General features: G+C 40.5%; 1 protein-coding gene across 1 annotated transcript; it reads left to right on the forward strand.

Annotated features, from left to right (window-relative positions):
* Positions 1 to 1,447: 1,447 nt before the first annotated feature.
* hsd17b12b (hydroxysteroid (17-beta) dehydrogenase 12b) lies at positions 1,448 to 18,833 on the forward strand. Its single transcript, XM_071489367.1, has 11 exons — positions 1,448 to 1,769; positions 7,558 to 7,604; positions 7,852 to 7,927; positions 8,651 to 8,758; positions 9,080 to 9,144; positions 9,895 to 9,939; positions 10,591 to 10,625; positions 11,969 to 12,050; positions 12,770 to 12,835; positions 13,496 to 13,645; positions 16,842 to 18,833. Exons 1-11 carry the CDS (start codon positions 1,592 to 1,594, stop codon positions 16,947 to 16,949), a joined length of 960 nt encoding a protein of 319 aa, XP_071345468.1. The 5' UTR covers positions 1,448 to 1,591; the 3' UTR covers positions 16,950 to 18,833.
* Positions 18,834 to 20,640: the final 1,807 nt, after the last annotated feature.

Genomic DNA, 20,640 nt, shown 5'->3' on the forward strand with positions numbered 1-20,640 from the left:
TAAACTGTAATGCAAAGACTCAGGTATTTTCCCCATGAAGTTATAAACAGTCTGCAGCTTTGGCATGATTACTGAATATAAAGTCAAGTCCAATTTATTTATAAAGCTAATTTAAAAACAACAGCAGCTTACCAAAGTGCTATACAATCAAAATAGCAAAAACAATAAAACAAACATACAAACAAAACACAAAGACCAGCTTAAATAGCAATAGAATAATAAGAGCAGCAAGATTATAAACAATAAAAATAAAATAGATTCTCATACTGAGTTAAAATCCAAGAAATAAAGATGTAGGAAAAAAAAAACACAACATGAAACAGGCAGTGTAGGCACCAGCCGAACATGTAGAGGCAACTTATTCCAGAGTTTGGTGGCTACAACTGGTAGCTGTGCCTCAACCTTGATCCTGACAACCAGAAGTTACCGGTCAGCCTAAATTACTTTGATGGGACGTGTGGTTGCAAAAAGGTCAGAAAGATACGTTGGAGTTAATGGTTTGTGGGCAAACAATAAAATCAAATAAATCCTAAAATGTACAGGGAGCCTGTGAAGGGATGCTAGTTTGGAGGAACTGTGTCCTCACTGAGTGTTTCAGTTAAAAGATGAAGTGCAGCATTCTGGACCAACTCCAACATGAAGGACATTACAGTAGTCAAGTCTTGATTTGATCACTGAGTTTAAAATCCATTATCACACCCAGATCTCTTACACACGGTTCCAGGGAACACAGGTCCACATGAGAGGACTTCAGTTTCACTCACATTAATGTCTAAAAAAATGTAAGGCCATCCTATTAAATTGTGATGCATCTAGAATGACAGACAAACCTCCTGTAAAAGAGGTAGCAGGTAATAGGTGCAGTGATACACTTTCAGGGTGGAATGATGAATACTTACATAAAATAAAATAAAATACTCATATAAATTTTAAAGAAACACCCACTACATAAATTTACAGAATATACACGCAGCCACACACTCACAACTTGAAAGTCGTATGTGCAACAATTACAAAAGTGGAGATAAGAGTGGAAAACCCTGCTCTTCAGGGATGGTACAGAGCAGACTGCTGTATGTGTAGAACAATGTTAGTTTAGCATTTGTGAAAACACATAGTCAAGATATTCATACTGGTGAAGGCAAAGCAGAAGGACAAAAAACGAAAGAGAATTAAGACCTAATAAAGCTGCAGAGGTTGTGGGATGAAGAGTCAAATCTATAACATATTTGTAAGAGAAAATAGTTGACAAATGATTGTTAATTGTAAAACAACCCAACAGCTCAGGAAATGTCAAAACATATACATTTAAATGTTTAAATTAATTGCTGCCAGGCAAGGCTGTGACTGCAGCATGACAGTAGGTGGTAGCAACGCTCTCATTCCCTGCAATGTGCTGTTTTAAAAACTCACGAAGAAGAAGAAAACGGGCCAATCACAGACGGCCGGGCGCCGATGCGGATATCCGGAATACCCGTCGACGCATGCAGCTGCACTTTGAGCACCTCTCGGCACATTCACACAGAGACCACGGGCCCTGGCGTCGTAGCGTTATCAGACAATACAAGACAGAGGCGAGTGCGCTGCGAGAATGGCGTCCAGCGGAGAAGCCGTGCTCCGGGCCGTGGAGACGCCCCTGTTCTGGCTCGGCGCTCTGACCGCGGCCTGGCTGTCGCTGTGCTCCGTGTACCGGCTGCTGTCCGGGATCAGGGTGTGGGTGCTGGGCAACGGTCGGCTCGTATCCCCCGCTAAACTGGGAAAATGGGCAGGTGAGAAACTCCAGTTGTCACAGCAAACTGAATAGAGGATGTTAGAGATAATAATGTGGTGTAAGTAAGTGTGTTAATGGTTAATAAAGAGTTTGTTCATTCTTATCACATCAGTTATAAGCTGTTAATAACACATTTTGACCCCTGGAGTCTGCAATTATACGTGTTAGCAACTCTTTTAAAACATGAATAGATAAACCTATAAACCTATGAAGCACAAGCAGGTGAGGTATTACCTTATAAACTCTTTTTAAATAATCTGAAAGTGGTGCAGGTATGGGCTGGAGGCTCCTGAGCAGATGAGCATCAACCTGAACCTGAACTTGGAAGGAAAAATAACAGTGTCCAATTCCAAAGGAGCGCCTCTAATTGCTGCAAAGATTAATCAATTCATTGATAAGTCAGTTGACGGAAAATTACTCAAGAAATATTTAAATAATTAATTTTTTGTTTGAGTCATTTTTCATGCAAAAATGCCATTTATATTTGCTGGTCCCAGCCTTTCAAATATGAGGATTTCCTGCTCGTTTGTATAATATATGATAGTAAACGAAATATTTTTTGTCTTTTGGACTGTTGATGGGATGAAACGAACATTTTAAGGACACTCTCTGAGCACACTTTGGGAAGTTGTCATGCCTGTTCCCCTCTATGTTTTGACTTTTTATAGATTAAATCCATAAAATAAATGAAAATAATCATTAGTTGCAGCCCTATCCTCTAACTTTTACTTTGTGATCACGTTTTTACCCCTTTGATTATTCATAGTCACATTTTAAAAGCTCAGCCTTCATATAGTGAAAGAGTGGCTGAACATCAACGTTTAAAAGCACCATTCACTGACCTGCACCGACTGACAGGTACAGTCTGTTGGTTGATCTACGCAGTGTCAACTTCGCACAAGCCTCTGATGGAATGTGGCACTCATGCTTAAATATTGATTTTAGTTATTTGTTAGTTTGCATGTTTAAATTTACCAGCTTTTAAACTTGGGTGTTAGATGTAGCATTTAACTTTGAAATCCCATGGCCCCTAAAAGATTTAATAAACAAACAAATTTTTTTTTTTTTTTTTAAAACAGTCATAGATAACAGGTCATTGAGCAATGGAGGCTTGGGCCGACCTGCCAGAGGGACTGATATTAGGAAATCCTTTGTAAAAATGATTCTATCCATGAATACTTACAACATTCCTCTAGATTTACTTCATTTTCTTTGTTTGGACTCTGAAATCTAATCATTTCATTTTATATCAGCATATTAGTAAAAGTAATAAGTATGAGAGAATGACAATAATACAGTGTAACCTTTTAAAAAGAAAATCCCTTATCAACAAACTGCACAGTGCTGTGCTGTTGCACTGGGTCACAGCTTTCTTGCATAATAAGTCTGCTCTGACAGTTTCATAGTTCAGACTGGTAATTACAAAGCCTCCAGTCTTCTGCTGTTACCTCAGCACACCCTTGTTCCTCCCTGTGGCGTCTCTGTCCCGGCAGCAGCAGACTGCAGTGCGAGTCTCTGCTACGTTTGACAAGAAATAAAGAATGGGCAGTGAATGATCAGCACTTTGCCACTGGGTGTAAACTGTAGTAAATCTTGTGAGTGGATTATGGCGTGAGGGGATTATCAAATCAGACTGAATGCTGTCCATCTGTCCGGCCTGCTCACTGCCTGAACCTTGAAGTTTGAACAGACCGCTGGGATTGATTGAAGTCTGGCGTTCAAGGTTCACATCATAACACGAAAAGGGCTGAAAACCAGTCATACTGTACTTCAGAAGAAAATAGAATCAGTGGTTTTGGATATAGCTTTATTACACTGCATCCAGTGACAAAGTTCGGAACAAAATGCTTGTAAATAATAGTCTGTTTGGGTGCAATTATTTTATTGCATTTACAGTGTATATTTCCCCAGTCCTGAATTATTTTATGTGTTTATTCTTTTACTTGAACACTTGGCTCCTCACTATTTTATAATTTTTTAAATCAGGGTCTAGATTCACCACTAAAACAATTTCTTTTTTTGACTATTTAATAGTAATTTAGGAGAAGTCTTTTTCAGCCTGTGCAGTCAGAGTCACATCAGGCTGCAAGAGAAACCCAAATGTTTTTGGGATGCAAGCTGAAGTTGCCTTTGATCTTTTTGTGTTCAGCTAAAAATGGAAGGGCATCAGACGAGGGGGGAGGGGACTTTATTTTTGGATTACACATGCAAATGATTCAGAATATGCAATGAGCTGAAGGAGCCCGTTAGCCTCAGCTGCTACTTTCATTCACAAACTTTGTGTCACTGAAGTGGACCTGATTGAGAGGACGGCCTGATTATGTAACTAGGGCCATTCATAAATGAGTTTCACATGAGACGCAGGGTCCTCAAGAATCTGGTTCACACACACACACACACACACAGACTTACAAAGATATTCACTTTACAATGATATTAAACAGAGTGGAAAAGCAGCAAATTCTCTCATTTGTTTCTCAAGTTTCTACCAGAAAAATAATTAATTGATTATCAGAATTGATTAATTGACCTGATGTTTGAGTTCTACATCACATTTGCTTGATCAGCCACTGTTAGGGCTGCATCAGAGCGCCTGGAACCTTTTGCTCGAGGTCGCCCCCTGAAAACTGGAGAATCATCTTCTCCAAGCGTGTGGAGAACAGTGGAAACTAAAGCTTGAACCTGTGACACATTAAGTCACAGATTGTTAAGTTAATGTACTGGAAAAGGAGAATCTACAGTAGGGCTGAACGAGATGCGAAAAAAAGAAAGAAAAAATAAACCATGGTGCCATTATTTTGACAGATGTTGCAATTGTGATAGGAGTCATGATTTCAGTTGGAGTGGTCAGTTTTGCATCACATTTTTACTAAAAAAAAATCTAAAAATGATGATGATGTGTTGCAGCTGCAGCTCCTGCGATTTGGACATTGCACTTGGCCATATTGTGATTTGGACATTCTGATCACTTGTTCAGCCCTGATCTACAGTTTGCATCTACACTATATGGGCAACTGTCAGCCTCTCCTTGGCTTCTTGTTTGTCTTTGCTATTTGATGATGGCGTGGATATATTGGCACAGTTTAGCACAGTCTAGTTAAGAAAATGAAAGTTGTTTGGCCCATACATACTGTAGATTGCAATGACTGGTATTGTGTACTTAGATGTCCTATACCAGTGCTTGTTTTATGAAATTGTTTGTTGCAAGCACATGCACTGTTACTCCCCTAGAGGAAATAAAGCAAGTCTAGAAGTAGGGCAGGATGTTGGTGTATATTTTCAAATCTCTCCTGCACTGTACAGTATTTACTAGTTATTAAAGCAACACTATTATATTATTATACTTCTGCTTGTCCAGAGAAGCAGCTGCATGTAGGTAAAGGGGCAACAGTGACACAAGAATATACATACTGGATTTTAGCCATATATATCAGGCAAATCATCATCATGTGTTCCTTTGAGTGCAGACGATGTTGTCCCTGGTCCTTCAGTCCTGTTCAACAATTAAATGATGTCTGCTTTCAAATCCAGATGGCAGGTTGGGGTTGTATTAGTGCTATCATCAGAGCACGGAGCTAGTCTAACCTACATTTGCAGAAGACAGCAGTTCCTAAAATAGACCTTGTTTTATTTGAGTGAAGGGAACATGCACTCAGCTGTAAAAGCTTTTTTTTTTCTCTCCCCCCCCCACCCCCTTGTCCTGAGTGCAAAACAGTTCATTCTTAAAACAACTAAAAATAACCCAGCTTCTGTTCCCCTCATCATTGTGCCTGCAGACTCTCCCCCTCTCTCTCCCCCTCCTCTTTCTCTGTTCTATTTTTAGTTGCCCCCAGGATCCCCCATGTTTGTGTTTGTCATTTCCCCCCCCCCACCCCCCACTCCCTCTCGTTTGGCTCTGCTGCAGCCCCGGAGGATGCTCGGCACCTCAGCATCATCTGTACGCAGGAAGACCACATAAAGGGTGGAGAGACAGACGAGTGTTGTCAAAGTAACAAAATATTTGCTTAAAATAAACATTATTTCTGCAGCGATGTTTGTGTTTGACTTTTCGAATAAACGCCAACGATCAGGTGTGTAGAGCTCAGCAATATTAATCTCTACACTCTGTCTGTTCTCATTCGTACATACAAAATATGTCATGTAATAAAAAATTTAGGGATGCACTTTGCCAGATCAGAAACAGCGTCCTTATTTTTTATTTTTTTACTGAGCCTTTAGCAACTAAAATAATAAATGTCAATAGTGATCTAATCTCAGTGGTCTCAGGTACTAAAGTTTAGAGATTGCACTTAATGTTTGCGCGCCCTGCATGTCGTATTTAATGAGTCTAAAAGCCCCGCTAGCAGACCCCAGAGGCTGCGCTGCTCAGTGCATCCAGCCAGACTGATGTGGTTTGACCCAACCAACCCACCAGTATTCCCATCTTAAGTGCACTTCACTCTCACAAGTAGGTCAGAACCACAATGCTTAAAAAAAAAAAAAAGAGAGCAAAATCACGTAAAACACAGAGGAATAATTACACACATCAGCGGAAGAGCAACACACAAGTTAACACAAGGACGAGATGAATATTGCTCTTTACAGGTTACACGGGGACATATTGTAACGCTCTGACTCTGTGTCCCATTCCCTCCTCACTTTCTGTTATATTTAGCCAGAGGTGTGATGAATAGTTGCTTCTGAAAGATGGGAATTGCTAAAAATAGGCCCCTGCTGCTGCTGCTTTTTGTGCCAGGCAGTTCCAGGGCATCTGTTCGCTCGACTGCCACTGATGACAGAGAGGACCTCACTTTCCCTCCCTCCCTCCCTCCCTCCTTTTTGTCCTCCTCCTTCACCTCAGCTGCTCTCCACGAACCTCATCCGACAGTACATCTGTCTATGCTGATGTTCAGCCCTTTACCATTGGAAGTCCATTGTATTTTTCTAGAGCTCTCTGTGCTCTGCCTGTTGCTGGTGTCTTCGCTCTGCACTTTACAGGGACCGCTTGTGAGTCCAACTGTCCACAACTGTGACATCTTCATCACTGGGTTTCTGTGATGGTAATGTTCCTGTAGGTGGCGCTCTTTGTCTATTCCTGTATGCTGGTTTGCATTGCTTTGTTGTGTCTGCTCTGTTTTGGCAGCGTTAACATTTATTGTTGTTCTGTTCATCTTGAATTCACACCAAGTAAAGAGAAACCATCTGTTTATGCCTCAAATTTTTTAATTTTTTTCTACTCCTTCTTTATCTCATAGTGTAAATGTCCACATATATTTGTCTAGTTTTTGTCCAATGGGAGCAAGCCCCATCATTTAGTGGGAAAACCCTCCTGGAAAGTGGAGATGAATTTTTCTGATGGTTTGATCCTGGGATGAGGTGTTTTTATGTCCACATACTTTTGACCATGTACCAGAAGACTTTTGTTTTTATTTTTTTCAGTGACAGACACTCAGTACTCAGTGTGTGAAGGTGTAGCCCATACACATTCATATGAGGATGTGATATGGCGACAGTGTCACATTCTTTTTCTCTGTGGTCCGTTTTTCCATCTACTTTCTATCTAGATTCTGCTCCTGATGAATGTAGAAGTATATGAACGGTACCTTCCTTCCCTCAGTTTTAATGAAGCAACCAATTGAGCCACGGTTTTACATTCATGGAAATAATCTATCCATCGCTCCACGTGAATTATCAGAGAATGTGGAGAAGTGCAGTTTGCCGCATTAAATTCTTTGTAATTTCAAATTTGATTCACAAACTTTTATCCTGCTAATCAAGTTTCTATCTGTCCCTTTTTTGCTCTTTAGTTGTGACGGGAGCCACAGATGGGATTGGAAAAGCTTATGCAGAGGAGGTAAGACTCCCCGGACAGGAGGGAGCTGGGCAGCGTGTCTGTGTCTCTCTTCTGTCAAACACTCACACAAACAACACACCTGCTTAACTAATGACTTTGTGACTATAAGAGGATTTTAGACCAGTCACAGTTCGATCATCACTGCAGGCTAAATGAGCAACTTGTGTTGCTGAGCTTTGTCTGTGCAGTGTGTGTTGAAGTGCACACAGTCGCCTTTTATTGACGCGTTTTTCTGTGTTTGTGTCAGCTCGCCCGCAGAGGCTTCGCTATCGTGCTGATCAGCCGCTCTCAGGAGAAGCTGGATGACGTATCCAAGGTGATTGGTGAGTTGTACTTGTTTGATTTATTTATTTATTTATTCTTTTTTTTTGGGGGGGGGGGGGGGGGGTAAATGCAGACAGAAATGTTGCCAGACATGGAAAATGAATGGAAAGTGAAGATTTTTGTGGATGAGTTTCATATAAATCACGGTGAAATGCAGCACGTAGCTCGATATGATGCTGTTTAATCCATCAGTCGAACTGATCCTGCATCTTAGAGTCAAGGGAAATCAGCCGAACCTGTGGTCCACAGGCACCAGACTAATATAGTTCATGTGTTAAGTATGACAGCTGCCTGACTGGAGTTCAGCCTTAATGATCCACGCAGCTACACAGCCTCATTCATCGTGAACCTGAAATGTTGCATCCATATTGCACTGTGTGGCTAAATGACCAAATGATATTTCATTGAGTTGCGTGTTTTGCACAAGTGATCTTTTATTGAATGGAGATTCAGCAGGACCCTGTGAGGCAGTAAAGCTTCATGCCGGAGCTGAAAGTGAATCTGTCCAATTAAATCACAGCTTTCTGCTGAGGGACGGATATCCTCGGTGATGGTGAAGGATTATTTCAGGGTTTAATCATTTTTCTCTTCTCCCTCTAAAAGACTATTTGTTAGCAGCGTGGCCATTTATAAACACTTTAAAGTGAGTTCTGTTGTCTGGTATCTTTCATTGTTTCTCATATATACTGAATTAAAATGTTCATGCGTGTTTCTGCCCTCAGCGAGCAAATGTGGTGTAGAGACCAAGACCATCGCAGCAGACTTCAGCGCTGTAGATATCTACTCCAAGATAGAAGATGGACTTGCAGGACTGGAGATTGGAGTATTGGGTAAGACTGCAGCTGCAGGTCACTTTTCATAAAATTTAATGAAGCTGCTTATATGAAATGGGAAATTCAATTTAAACCAAGGCCTATAGACATCAGGAACGCTATATAATCCTCTATGATAAATGTAAGTTTGTCATATCATCATAAAGGTTAATTTATCCTGGCTTCTCCAGCCCTTTGCTGCCCTCCGTAGATTGGAAAGAGGAATAGCACTCTGAGTCCCACATGTACTGAATTGCTATCTTCTTTTACATCCATCAGTTTGTCACATTATGTTGTGTTCAGAAAGTCACAGTGCTATTATTTTTCTCTTGTTGACAGTGAACAATGTTGGAATTTCCTACTCTTACCCTGAGTTCTTCCTCAATGTCCCCAGTCTTGACACTGTAAGTTAAAGGTTTATTATCTTCTGTCTTCCATGAATGTATAAATAATGGGCATATTAAGAATACAATGTTTGTAAAAGACTGTAAGGAATAGAAGTGGTAACAAGAGCATTTTGTCTTTCACACAGCTCTTACTTCAGATCAGTTTTCTGCCATATTAACACATGTTGAATGAACAGGGGGGGCTTCATGTGCAGAGAGAGCCGAGCTTCAGATAAAATGAAGCTGCACAAAGTATCCATCTGCATAAGACCTTATCGAATGTTTTACTCTTATTTTGATGAATAACACTGCAGTAATACCATCCTGCTTAAAGCCGGTGTCGCTTTTGCTGGAAGGAGGCCACTGTGGCAAAAACCAAGTGTAGCAATGACACAAGTAGAGAAGAGTAATAAAGTAAAGAAAACTTCATGACAGAAGTGTAAACATGTAAATATCTGGTATACTGCCATGCCTGCCTCAGGTTTGGTAGCATTAGCTGCCACAAGCTACTGGTCACACCAGACCAAGCGAGGCTGGAGCAGCAGAACCCCTGAGTGTGTGTCGCTTTCAGGCGAACAGCCTTTAGCATGTTAGCAAATCATTTCTACCATCTAGTGCTTTAACAGGTCACAAGATAATATCTTTAATACCTGCAGCCGAAATGAGAGCGGATGAAATAACCTACATATCTGAACAACAAAATGTTGAAGTGAACACATGAACACACTGTCCAAACTGTGGTAACGCTCCTGCTCTTCTCGTTTTCAGTTCATCGACACCATGGTCAACATTAACATAACATCAGTGTGTCAGGTGAGTGTCATTACTTTAAAAACGCTGATGCACTGAGGCTTTTTGAGTATTTCCCCCGCAAAAGAATAAAAAACGAATTACTCAGTGTAAAAGGTGTGGAAATGTATCGTGAACTTGGAGACCCCCAGCGGCAGGGATGATCTTAAATAAGTGGTTCAGTCTCAGTTGGACCAACAGTGACTCTGTAGACGTGGACTTGTAACTGTTGTACGTCTCACTCTGACGTCTGGGTTGTCCTTAAATTACTGTTTGTCCAAGTTTTAGATCCTCTGTCAGTTAGTCCCACAGAGGAGTGACCACACACACACACACACACACACACACACACACACACACAGATAAATCACAGTAAGTAACTTCTATCCCTCGTCTCCATATTTGTCAGTTCCCAGAGAAACAGCTTAATTTATGTCATTTAATATTTCTGTAAACTGCTCCCTCTGCTATCATTATCATTTCCTGACTGTCTTTGTCTTCCTTCCCCAACCACCTCTTCACACACAACCCACACACACACATTTACAAATGTGGATGCACTCCTCCACACACTTGCCGACAAACCCACACACATTAATAGACTAATGCTTTTACTTTTTCTCACACCATCTCTCCATCTCTCTCTCTCTCTCTCTCTGTCCTTTGTTTTTCCAGATGACGCGTCTTGTTTTACCTCGAATGGTGGAGAGGTAAGTGATTTGTTAATATGTGATTTCTGTGAATCTTCAGTAACTAACACCAACACATAGACTGGATTGATGAATGTTTATCTATCTTCGAAGGAAAAGGTGATTATGATATGAAGCTGTGTCGTCCACACGAATGGCTTTTAAAAATTTTTCTCGACGAAGATATTCACACATCTAGATGTCTTAGGTGCAGGTGCGTTGGAAAGTGTCACTTGAGTCTTGAAAAGATGAATATCCCGCTCAGCCTCTGGGTCTACAGACCGAAGGGTGATCAATAAGTTGTGATGCTGAGCCAGAGCAGTATGAGGGATTTTCATTCGCAAGTTTATGCACCTTGGGAAATTCTCCTTCTTATTTGTCGTTCTTCCTGAAGTTAGAAATGAAGATCAATGCCACTTTAAATGTCTGTTCGTTAAAGATGCAGGCAGCAGCTGGTTAACTTAGCTTAGCACAAACACTGGAATCAGGGGAAAATGTTCAAAATAAAGAAGTGCTGACTCAGTGGGGAGGCCAAACTTTTGCACATGCCCTAATTACTGTTTAATGAGCGTTAACATTTGAAGAAAAGCTCATATTCTAATCTCTCCTTGCTGCAGGGTTTCTATTTACTTCTTTCACAAAAAAAATTAATATTTTGTTATGGATTTAAACCATATCACCCAAAGCATCAGATGAATGTAGAGGAGTTGACCAGTTTCATGACACTTAAAAGCTCAGACAGGTATGCATGCTATCAACCACACAACTGTTCAACATGTGCATTAATATGTAATATTATAACTGGCTTCCAAATTGTTCATTTTTGCTGTAGCTGTCTACAGTGAAGGGTTTAAATATGCAGGATTATTGCTGTTTGGGAAATGAAACATACTGCACCAACTGTAATGGTGGTAATTGTACTGTGATAGAATGTAAATGTGTTGAAGCCTTGCAGCCAGTTTATAGCTATAGTAGCTACGGGAAGTTTAAGTAAAGCTTCACTTACCTGGCGTCATATACACACACACACAATATGATTTATTTCTGCAAATATCATCCACCTGTAGTTTGGAAGGAGTAATCTTATGAAGGCTGCACAGGCTGGAGCAAGGACATGATCAGACAGTAAATATTTAGGTATTGATGTTGCTGCATGTTTGATCTTATCAACATCTAGGAGCTCTTCTTTGATGTACAACAAGAGCAGTTTCAGCTCAGCTCGTGAGCACACACAGCCCCATGTTCTCTGATCATCCTGCCGTTGATTTCAGGGTGAAGTGTTTGGTGCACGTCTCCCTCTTCGCCTGTGCTTTCTGTTTCTTTTCAGTGTAAAAGAGCATTTGCTTATATTCCTGTGTTTCCAGGAAGAAGGGGGCCATCCTCAACATCTCGTCTGCCAGCGGGATGTACCCCGTCCCTCTTCTCACCGTCTACTCTGCCTCCAAGGTAATCGCCATACACAGTTTATGACCTTTTCTTCAAGTGTTAACTGAGGCGTTGTCCGTGCACGCATCTCAGCCTCATAAATGGTTTACATCCAGCCATATACTTGTGGTCCACGAGGAGAAGTCCGCCCTCTGCTCTCCTGTCATGAATTATTCGGTGGAATCCACCAACAGCCTTCGATGAAAAACACGACGGCTGATGACGAGAGATGTTAGTTGAGTGTTTATTTACACGCAGGGATAAAGTGAGGGATCGTCTTTCTCCATATTTGCTGTTTTAATTGTTGAATATAAACAAGTCGGCGACTCACTCAGGTCCCGAGGTGGTGTACCAATTAAAAATGTTTATGGGAGCATGTGGCGTCATAATGTTTTATAAGCGTCTCATGTGTGTTTGTTAGCTTAAGAACCAGCCTGCTGTTCACAGTTTCAGCTGATTAATTTGCCTGTGCCTTCATACTGGGTCATGTTTATCTACTAAAATCCCACTTTCTGCAGTGCAAGTTTAAAAGTGCATCTAGAATACATCCAGGGTGAATCTTTAGTTCAGTGCTTAATTTAATGATCACCTCAGTTCATTACAACAGCCGATGCTGTTAAATTGCATTGTCCATTAACCCTTTTTGCACATATTTCCTCTTTTTGCGCAGCAGTTTTTGTGTTGCATACGTTGTTATTCTTGTTGGTGTTCGGTGTTTGACCTGACTTTATCTTATACAGGCATTTGTGGACTTCTTTTCACGAGGACTGCAGGCTGAATACAAGAGCAAAGGCATCATCATTCAGGTAAATCATGAACAAACTGTTTAAAAAGGTGTGGTGCTTCATAACTGTGGCAAAATGCAGTTTGAAGGGAAATCCCTCTGTACGTTATGAAGCATCCAGGCCCCTCAGGTCATCTGGGGCAAGTTCACTCAGTGTTCCCAGAATCAGAGCCAAGTGAGGTGAAGCAGCTTTTAGTTTTTATGTTCCTCACCTGAGGGACAAGCCTCCTGAATACCTGAGCTCTGCTGAAACCATCAGCTCATTTAAATCAGGCTGGAAAACATTACTATCTGCTGCAGCTTACCAATAAATTATATACATAACATCTTTTTAATCTTTTTATTTGCTTGTATTCATGCCAGCATTTCTTTTAAAATAGTGCCCTAAGTTTCTGACCTTATTTTATGCAATCCTGATATGACTTATTTAAATATTTTTATGAATTAAAATTAGTTTTTGTTGTTTTTAAAGCCTGTTTTAATGTCATCTTCATGTTCTAGTTTTAATGTATTTCCAAGTTTCTGGAAAGAACTTTGAATAGCCTTGTGTCTGAATGGTGCTTTATTAATAAACTTGCCTTGCCTTCTGTCGGCTCAAGAAAAATAAGTGTTGTCTAAACACTGTGTCAATATAAAAAACAGACACATTTATGTAACAGGTGTGTTTCTTCCTTTCTTCCAGAGCGTTCTGCCGTTTTTTGTTGCAACCAAACTGAGTAAAATCCGTCGGGCTACGCTGGACAAGCCCAGCCCAGAACGCTATGTTGCAGCCGAGCTCAACACTGTGGGGCTACAGGCCCAGACCAACGGCTACCTGCCCCACGCCATTATGGTGAGTCTGGGTGTGTAATGCTGGGAGCCAAGAAGAAAAAGTCAAATTTACATATAGAACATGGCATGTGGGTTTCTTCTCAGCTCTAAATCTGAAATCCACTGCCTCTTCAATGATTTCCAAACATTAACTCATCACAATCTATTTTATACATCAAAAGTCAAAAAGTGTCTTTGTAGAAGAGGGTGAAACACACTTCACTCCTGCTGAAAAGGCAGATTTGTGTAACCCTACACAAACACATACAGTTGTATCTCTACCTGTTCGGGCTCTTTATTTAGTGCCTGGCAGTGAACTGGTTATTGTTCACAAAGTTTGCTTAAAATTGCTCTGCAGGCCAGTTGTTCCTCTGCATGTTGATGTCTGTTATATAATCAGCCTGAGTGCTTGAAATGCACCTCGAATATATGGCAATGTCAGTGAAAGGCAGTGGAGCACAGCTGGAGCATATGAGAGTGATATCATTCAAATTCAGCGTAACACTCGTTAGAAAAACTGAGACCCGTGTTGCAGGTAGTCGAGGTCTGTCATGGCAACAGCAGCGAAAGCTCATCAGGCTGCGATTTCACTTTACACAAAAGAGCCTCCAACCAGCTCATCACCATTCACTGAATTAATGTTGTGTCAACAATCGCTAAAGCATCTGTTAAAAGGTAAACATCCTCTGAAATAATGGAGTGGGATGCTTCACTACCTTGCACTATTGTCTGCATCCTAACACTGTAATTACTCCATGGAGACACAAGCATCAGAAATGAGATGGAAACACAAAAAGTAGTTCCGTTTATTTTTTCAGGATGCGCCTTCGTTTTAGCAGAGGTCGCAGAGAGCAGCAGCTAGTTTCTCCTCCCAGTTCCTCCATGTAGCGCTGGATGTTGTTGAACTACAATATGTGACCTGAATATCAATGATCGTGTTTATTGATATACATATAAACAACCACATCATCCATTACAGTGTGCATGTGGTCAATAAATCATATTCAGCATGAAAAAAAAAGCCTTTGGTGATCCTGTGTAGATAACGTAAACTCAGCACAGACCATTCCTGTCATCAGCTCCTGTATTTCACCAAACCACAAGCTGCAGACGAGTAGTGTCTGCCGTGATTATCTGATAATCCCCTCAACTGTGCAGCACAGCTCTGCTCATTTTCTAGTAATAATCCACAGTTCACCACTTTCTAATTTAGACTGCTGTGAAGCTGCAATCTGCAACCTTCTACATATTCACAAACAACAATAGATGTCCTTTCGTCTCTGCTGTAATTCATTTGTTTATTTCATGGTTGCACAATTAATATCATAGTAAAAGAACTAAAATGATAAAACTAAATGGATATGGAAGTTAAAGTTATAATATGTAACTATTCCACATTGAAATGCCTAAAAGCAACTAGACCCATGTTATAAATGTTTTTGAGTTGTGTACCTACATTATCTCAGATGTCTCCATCATTTTTCAAATCTAGAAAAATACGTGATTTTACTCATGATAATGGTCCGTTTCATTTGGTCAGCTGTCAATTATGTCATATTCCCTACGCTAATGCGTGAGCAATGTTTTTGTCTGTAAAAAATGAACTTTTATCCAGTTGTAAGCCACATTTAAGATACACTTTGTTCATTTTCAACTATATATTTTAACTGGATGAAAGATTTTAGTCATCGGACATCTGGATCTTAAGTTATCAGAGAAAAAAAGCCAGGCAAAAGTAGGCAGCTCAGCACCCAGTCCATCTGAGACGCCCTGCTTCCGCTGAAGAGCATCAGTGAATCACTGATTTTTAATGTGAAACTGTTTAATTCATAGTATCTACCGGTTTTAATCCCCTGGTCCATATGTTATGGAGAGGAGGAGACTTCTGTGGATAATTCAGGTGCCGGTAAAAACCTCATGAACATCTGGATCATTAGTTATCAAAGAAACAAGGGTTAATAGCAGTTTCCACTCCCAACTCTTCTCTGACATCTCATGTCCACCGTATAGAAAATGTGAAACTGCTTTATTCAGTGTTTTTACTGGTTATAATCACAGGGTCTGTTTGATTTGGAGAGGAGGAGTCCTGCATGGATTATTCAGCTCCCAGTAAAAACCTCCTGAGCTGAGCATGTTTTAGGATGCGTGCAACATGAAGACAAGCTCAAATTAATATAAATCTGAACTAAACATTTCAAACCAAAGTATGAAGAAGTTAGTTTGAGATTTGACCCTGTTGTTGCTTCACAATGACAATGTTACTAACCAACCAGTAAGTGAAACATTGTGATGTGATGAAGCTGAACAGCTTTGTCATCATTTTCAGCTGGATGTGTGTGACAAACTACAAATCTCAGTCGCAGACTTTGTCTCTAACAACAGCAAATGTGCTTTTTAAGTCTTTCATCACATGTAATTCAAATTCATGATCCATTATTACATACAACTTGGTTTTAATGATGTATCAGTTTAAGAAAAACGAGAATTTAGCTTAAAAGTAACTCAGCATGAGGAATAACAGAATGCATTTAAGAGGAAATCTATTGGCAGTGAATTGAATAATAAGTCGATGGAAGAACCATTTATGATGCTTCATAAAACTGCTCCTTACTTAAGAAGAAGATTAAATACAGTGGGGGGTTTCCTCAGAACAAAGCCAACTGTTTCAGCTGTTGTCTGTGAAGCTGGAGTTAATTTACACGACAGTTAAAGCAGAAAAGTGTTGCTTTAATTTGAACTGCCTGCTAATGCACAATATATTTAGAAAATATATACAAATTTGTTGAATTTATTCTGAGAGTTTGTTTATTGTGAAAGTTTTGAATAGAAAATTTCAGTATTATGATCTATATGCAAAATGTGCAGCTACTACTACTACTAATAATAATACATTTTATTTATATGCTCCTTTCAAGGCACTCAAGGACACCTTATAACACACAGTAAAAGATAAAATGCAAGTACAAGGCATAGAATACAACAGTACAAAATAAATTGAAATGAATATAATTGCATAGAATACTGCAGGGACTCACACCACAGTGGATGTGAGATCTGAGAAGAGCATACAACAATTGCCAGATATTTTTTTATTTATTTATTTTTTTTGCTCAAAGTTGCTCGCCACAGTTGTTGCTCCTGTGGGTTGGAAATTAATAATGAACGCTCATCTGTTATTTGTAAATGCCACCAGCTGACCATGTAATTCCCCTCTGCAGGGCTGGGTGACTACAGCTCTGCTCCCTGCCAAGATCCTCAACAGCCATGTGATGGGGATGGGTTTGTCCCAGCGCGCTCGTTACCTCAAGAAACAGAAGCAGGGATAGATCAGCAGAGAGATCGGCAGTGGCTGGGAGCGGCAGCGACAGACACAGGGGACCAGGTGTCAACAACTCGTCCAACTACCATCAACATCATCATGGACCAAGAAGAGAAAACGTGACAGTTTCTGAGCAACATCTCAGCCCTCCCCACCTCTCTGATACTCCTACTCATAGATGATGTGAAGCAGTGACTGGCCACAGTTGCCCTTACATGTATTCAGTCCAAACAGTAGTGTGAAAAATATAGAACTAAGTGGTTCTATTTATTGAGTGATCAGCTTTAATGAACCGAGCACTAACATGGAAAGAAGCTAATCATCTGACTGCACAATGTGATTGAGAATTTCAGCCTAACAGGAGAAGGGGAGGGATGCAGAAAATTTGGAGGTGTGTGTGTGTGTGTGTGTGTGTGTGTGTGTGTGTGTGTGTGTGTGTGTGTGTGTGTGTGTGTGTGTGTGTGTGTGTGTGTGTGTGTGTGTGTGTGTGTGTGTGTGTGTGTGTGTGTGTGTGTGTGTGTGTGTGTTTGAGCCTCCTGTGAGTATGTGGACAAGCTTAAAGCTATTCATTAGAGCACTGAAGGACAGTACCTTCTTACTGTTAACACTCTCTAAAGCACTTAAACAATGTGTGATCAAGATTTAAAAGGCTGACGTGTGTTTTCTTGTGATATTAATCAGTTCCATAATTCTTCATTCTTATTTTTTCATTTCATAGCATAAGTTTCAAAGTGAGGTGAAGGGACTGTATGTATAATTTCATCTGTGAATAAAATTGAGAGTGGGCTGTGTAGGTGAACAGCCAGCATGGAGGGAGAAGGTGTGTGTAATATAGAATATTAAAATGTATGTTTTGTTTACATACTAAATTGATTTGCAAATTAATTTGTACAACTGGTGTTACTGTTGGTCTATATGAAAATCTTTCAGAAGACATACAATCCTGTTATAATGAGTGGGTGGCGTCATGTCTACTTTAATCTTTTCACCTGTATTGTTGCATCTTACCAAAATGTTAAAGGTCCCATATTTTACACTTTTCCATTGTTTTATTTGAAGTGTTGATATCCATAAGAAGATATATTTGTGGTTTTAAGAACCAAAAGGCATCTGATCGGCCTCTTTTCTGAGTGATCAAATAAAATATAGCAGATTTCAGGTAAACACTAAACTAAATTCTGCAAGGTTGAATGGTGGGTCCAGGTGGGCTGGTCTTGGGGCATGGCTTAGAGCAGTGACTGCTTTGTTGTGACATCACAAAGTTACAGAAGTCCTGACGACTCGTTGCAGGGCTCACTTTCTGAATACAGGCTGTGTGCATTTCTCTATGGACTGAGGCTTTGATACTTTCACAGTATTAATATAGATCCTAGACCTGCTTTATAATCAAAAAAGACAAATCTCACTTTATACAATATGGGACCTTTAAAACCAAACCACATGTACAGATGAGACAAAACCAATGAGATAATGTAAAACCTCTGGTACATGTCTTTGACGTTCTCCAATGAAAACTCCATGTATGCTATGTTTGTGTGTCATACTGTCTTTCAGTCAGCAGTCGTCTCATATTTCACTTTTCTTGGCTCAATTATCAGCTCTAAGTTGTATACTGCATTAATCCCAATGGATATGGAAAATTTATACTTAACATTTCACTAATACTGACTGTGTAGGTGCAGTAGCTGGGGACCAAATTCACTTCTAAGGCTAGTTCTTCTTTCAAGGGCAGTGGCAGTAGGCATTAGGTGTATTCCTAATACCTGGGAGGCATGTTGTTGGGATGAAAGCAGAGCAAAACAGAACAACTGGGTGTTATTATGTCCTGTCTCTGAAAAACTTTATTCTATTTGTCCTTCCAGCCTACAATAAATATGCTTTTCAAATAACATCACCCAGCCATCTGTCTGTCCTGACTTCTTGTGTTATCTTGTCACTTGTGTTTTGGCTGATTTTAGCATATTTCATACTAAGGTCTGAATGGAGAACAGTGCTGGTTTTAATTTCTTAGTGGGACTTGTAATTAGATAAAATCTGACTTGGAGTTAAATCACATGTAGAAAGTGTACAAAGTGTACAGAATCTCTGTCACATACTATCACTCTGTAAAAAGTCCACAAACTCCTCCACGTAATAAAGAATCCCTTGCACACCCATATGTTATGTTACATCCTTTTACAACCCACTCTTTAGCTCAGGTAACTTCCTTTAGGGATTTTTTACCATTTTTCGTCATTTTCACAGTCCACACAAATGTGTTGGCTTTCCACGTTCAGCCTCCTCCCTCCCAAACATCGCCATCCAGTTCCCATGCCAACAGTTTCTGAGAGATTATTCCGGTGCACTGGTATGGAAGCTGCGGAAATGTGTCATCACTGAGAATGTAGGTGGGGAGGAGAGCTCTGTGTGCGGAGGGATGCCCAAAGGAAGAAACGAGTGGGTTGGTAGAGATGTATATAAAGAGGAGCTCAGTGGTGCTGAAGTCCACGGCTTGCTCAGACTCAGAGACACACACAGACACACACACAAACACTCTGTGATTTCACAGCAGAGTCTCAGAGCGAGGAGCATATTGGAATAAGGAACAAAACAGGATCTCTCAAATCTTCTCTCATCAAGCAGAACCCTCAGGACTGAATATTAAACAGCTCCCACTGATTGAGTATTGTCTTTTTTTTTCATCTGTCCCCAAAGCAGTGGAGACAGCTGATCAGATACATCAGAATCTTTAACAAAAGGCTTTAAATCCTACATCTACCACCACATCTACTCTAGAGCTTCGCTGTGTCCAGCTCATCATCCTCACATTTGGGCCACCGTTCACCATGGCGACCAGCATGGACACGCTCCCTGCCCACCTGCTGCCTTTGGTGATGGAGGAGTTCCCCCAGTCTCTGGCCACGGCTTGCGTCTGTAGAGCCGGCCAACGTGAGCCACGCCTCCGCTGCTTGCAGTGCGGCATCATCGAGGAGGAGGAGGAGGACTGCTCCACCCTGGAGGAGGACCAAGCCCAGCGCTCCTTCCTGCAGACCGTGGAGAGCCTGAGGAGGAGTACCAGATGAGCTCCTCCAGACAGAGTTGTGGCATGACTGTGACATGTTTGACCTATCTGGCTTCCAGTTTGCAACCAGTTTGGAGACCGACAGAAGTCTAATGGATGAAGAAGTGTAATGGATGAAGACTGTGCTGACTCAAAAGCTCTGTGGGTGGTGATATTTTAGTAGAACCGTCATCACTGGTGGGCACAATATATGGCGATGGATGAGAATGAATTGAATCAAGACTTAAAGAACTGTGATGGAGCGTTTCAAAAAGTCAAAAGCTGCTGGCAGTAAACCACTCTTTTGTATATTTTTATCAATATTTCATATTGCTGCTTTGTTGTATAGCATTACTTTCACATTGTCAAACTGTTATCATATTATTCAAATGATTGCATTTCTCTTTCTTTATGTCTATATTGCCTGCTGCTAAGATTTTCAATTTAATATATAAAGATGATGTTCTAACATTTCTTTGGTGGTCTCTCCTCTTTAATATTAAACTAACAGAAAAAAGAATCTGTTCAATTTAAAGTTGACACCTGAAACACACTTTCTACATCAGGTTTTCTATTCGTTTTAGTTCAAATCTAGAACTAGAAGCTGTGTGTTTCAGGGGAAATGTTGGCTTGCAGACAGCCATTAGAATCTTTCAGG

Source organism: Trachinotus anak, unplaced genomic scaffold (assembly GCF_046630095.1).
Source record: "Trachinotus anak isolate AG129_WGS33_773 ecotype Australia unplaced genomic scaffold, CSIRO_AGI_Tana_v1 ptg000011l, whole genome shotgun sequence".
Classification (NCBI taxonomy): domain Eukaryota; kingdom Metazoa; phylum Chordata; class Actinopteri; order Carangiformes; family Carangidae; genus Trachinotus; species Trachinotus anak.